Source organism: Cladophialophora immunda, assembly GCF_000835495.1.
Source record: "Cladophialophora immunda strain CBS 83496 unplaced genomic scaffold supercont1.145, whole genome shotgun sequence".
Lineage (NCBI taxonomy): Eukaryota > Fungi > Ascomycota > Eurotiomycetes > Chaetothyriales > Herpotrichiellaceae > Cladophialophora > Cladophialophora immunda.
In genome coordinates, this window is record NW_015622685.1 from 1 (window position 1) to 1,890 (window position 1,890).

At 48.8% G+C, this 1,890-nt stretch overlaps 1 protein-coding gene across 1 annotated transcript; it reads left to right on the forward strand.

Annotated features, from left to right (window-relative positions):
* Window positions 1-956: 956 nt before the first annotated feature.
* PV07_12788 (uncharacterized protein) lies at window positions 957-1,148 on the forward strand (the record flags this gene model as incomplete). Its single annotated transcript, XM_016400354.1, has 1 exon — window positions 957-1,148. A coding segment is annotated over one exon (192 nt), but the record flags the coding sequence as incomplete, so codon positions are not given.
* Window positions 1,149-1,890: the final 742 nt, after the last annotated feature.

Sequence of the window (1,890 nt, forward strand, 5' to 3'; positions counted from 1 at the left end):
GTCGCCATAAGTCTTGGCATCGCACAAATAGCGGTGTAGGTGGAATTTGGTCGTTTTTGAAGCTCGTATCATCGTTCTTGCACTATATCAGTCAAGTTTAAGTCGGTGGGTCGGCCTCGGCACCAAATACATTGGCCCATTTCGAGAGGTCCGGAGGCTGACTCGAGATCTATATCCCTTTTCTAAGTGAGATATTCCCCCCTTACTTCGTGTTCTAGCCTCTTTAACTACTATATAATAGTGTAATGGGGATTCAAGGGCTTTCAATAGTGGGATGTAAGGGATTTAGGGACTGTAAGGGGTTGTTACGTGGCTGAGTTGTGGCAAGGCTCTACCAGAGCCTTGTGTGTGTTTCTTAATAGTCGTGGGATCCAGCTAGGACCCAGCTAGGTTCGTCCTGTTCGGTGCAATCCGGGGGTTTTAGGGTTGTGTCGTAACAGATCCCGAGATTAGTTATTAGGCTCTTTTATTACATCTCTTACCTCCTCCTAATAATTGTTCTTGAATCTTGACCTTCTCTACTCTAAGTCGAAAGACCTCTCTTCTAAGATCAGGGATGATCAGGGCTGATCAGGGCCTATCAGGGCCTTGTCGGCGGCTACTGCTAGGGTACTCTCTTTTCGGCTCTACTAATGACGGCAATAACGACGCTTATTCATATCTAGCACCCGATGAAAGGTCGTTAACTTTCACGGTGGCTCGGTTAAATACATAGGTTATCATTTTCGACGCTAGACTATACACTAAGAGTGAGGAATTTGAACTGTGAAACTAGGTGGTAAGGGCGTATAATTAGATGGGAGCCGACAAGATTACGTCCCTAAACTTTGCCGTACCTGTGACCTACCTGGCAAAATCAGGGGGCTGCATAGTTGTCCTCTCGGAAGTATCTAAAGCGCACCCAGCAGTCGGAGGAGCGGGCTTGATTTGCTTGCCAATGTACTGACGTGTTGTAGCTTCGGCTCGATCTCGAGCTAGAAACCACCGAAGCTGGCAACAAACAGATGCAACTCATCTCGGAGACAAATCGAAACACAAGTCAACAGATCGTGCTCGCTAGGGAGACCTCCGAACTGGCCAGCCAACAACTTGCCCTGAACAGAGAGACCCATGAAGCGGTCCGGCAACAGCTCTTGCTCATCCAATAAACCAACGAGAATAGTGCACAACAGATTTCCCTCGCCCGAGAGATGTCGGAAAGAGCCTCGAAGCAACTTGAGCTCAATGAGAAAACCAACGAGGCACTAACGAAGCAAGTCCAATTGCAGACGGACACGAATCAGGCTATCCTGGAGCAGCTTCAGCTGATTCGCAGCACTTTCAACCAAACACAACATCAACAAGGCCTTGTCGAACGAGCGGGCCAGAAAACCAAGGTCTTCTCGTGGATAATGATGGTGAGGAGGTCATGGCTAGCCTCACCGGAACCGTCGCTGACGCCTTTCGTCTATTCTAGATTCTCGTGTCGCCAGTCGCCCTTGGCTGCTAGTATGTTCCCGATGCAGGAGAACGTGATCCCTTTCCTTCGTCCTAACATTAGAGCATTCCTGGGTTTGGTGTTGACTTTCATCCTCTTACAACTCGCTGTCCACACCACTCTCTTCGGAAATTGGAAAAAGATGGTTGCCTTTTGTTCGAAGCAAAGCACAACTCCTCGCGGACATATTGTCATACACTCCTTGACAGCAGCTGATGCGCTTCGCGACCTCTAGTCTGCTGAATCGCTGAAAATTATGTCTTTGCGGGAGTGGGACAGACTCGGAGCAATTTGTAAATCTTGACAAATTGGCTTCTCACGGAACTGGCTGCAACTAATGCTAGACGTCAACATGCCATGTTCGCCCACGTGGCGGCCCATTTGAAATCCGGTTACTGTAGCTGGACGGCTCG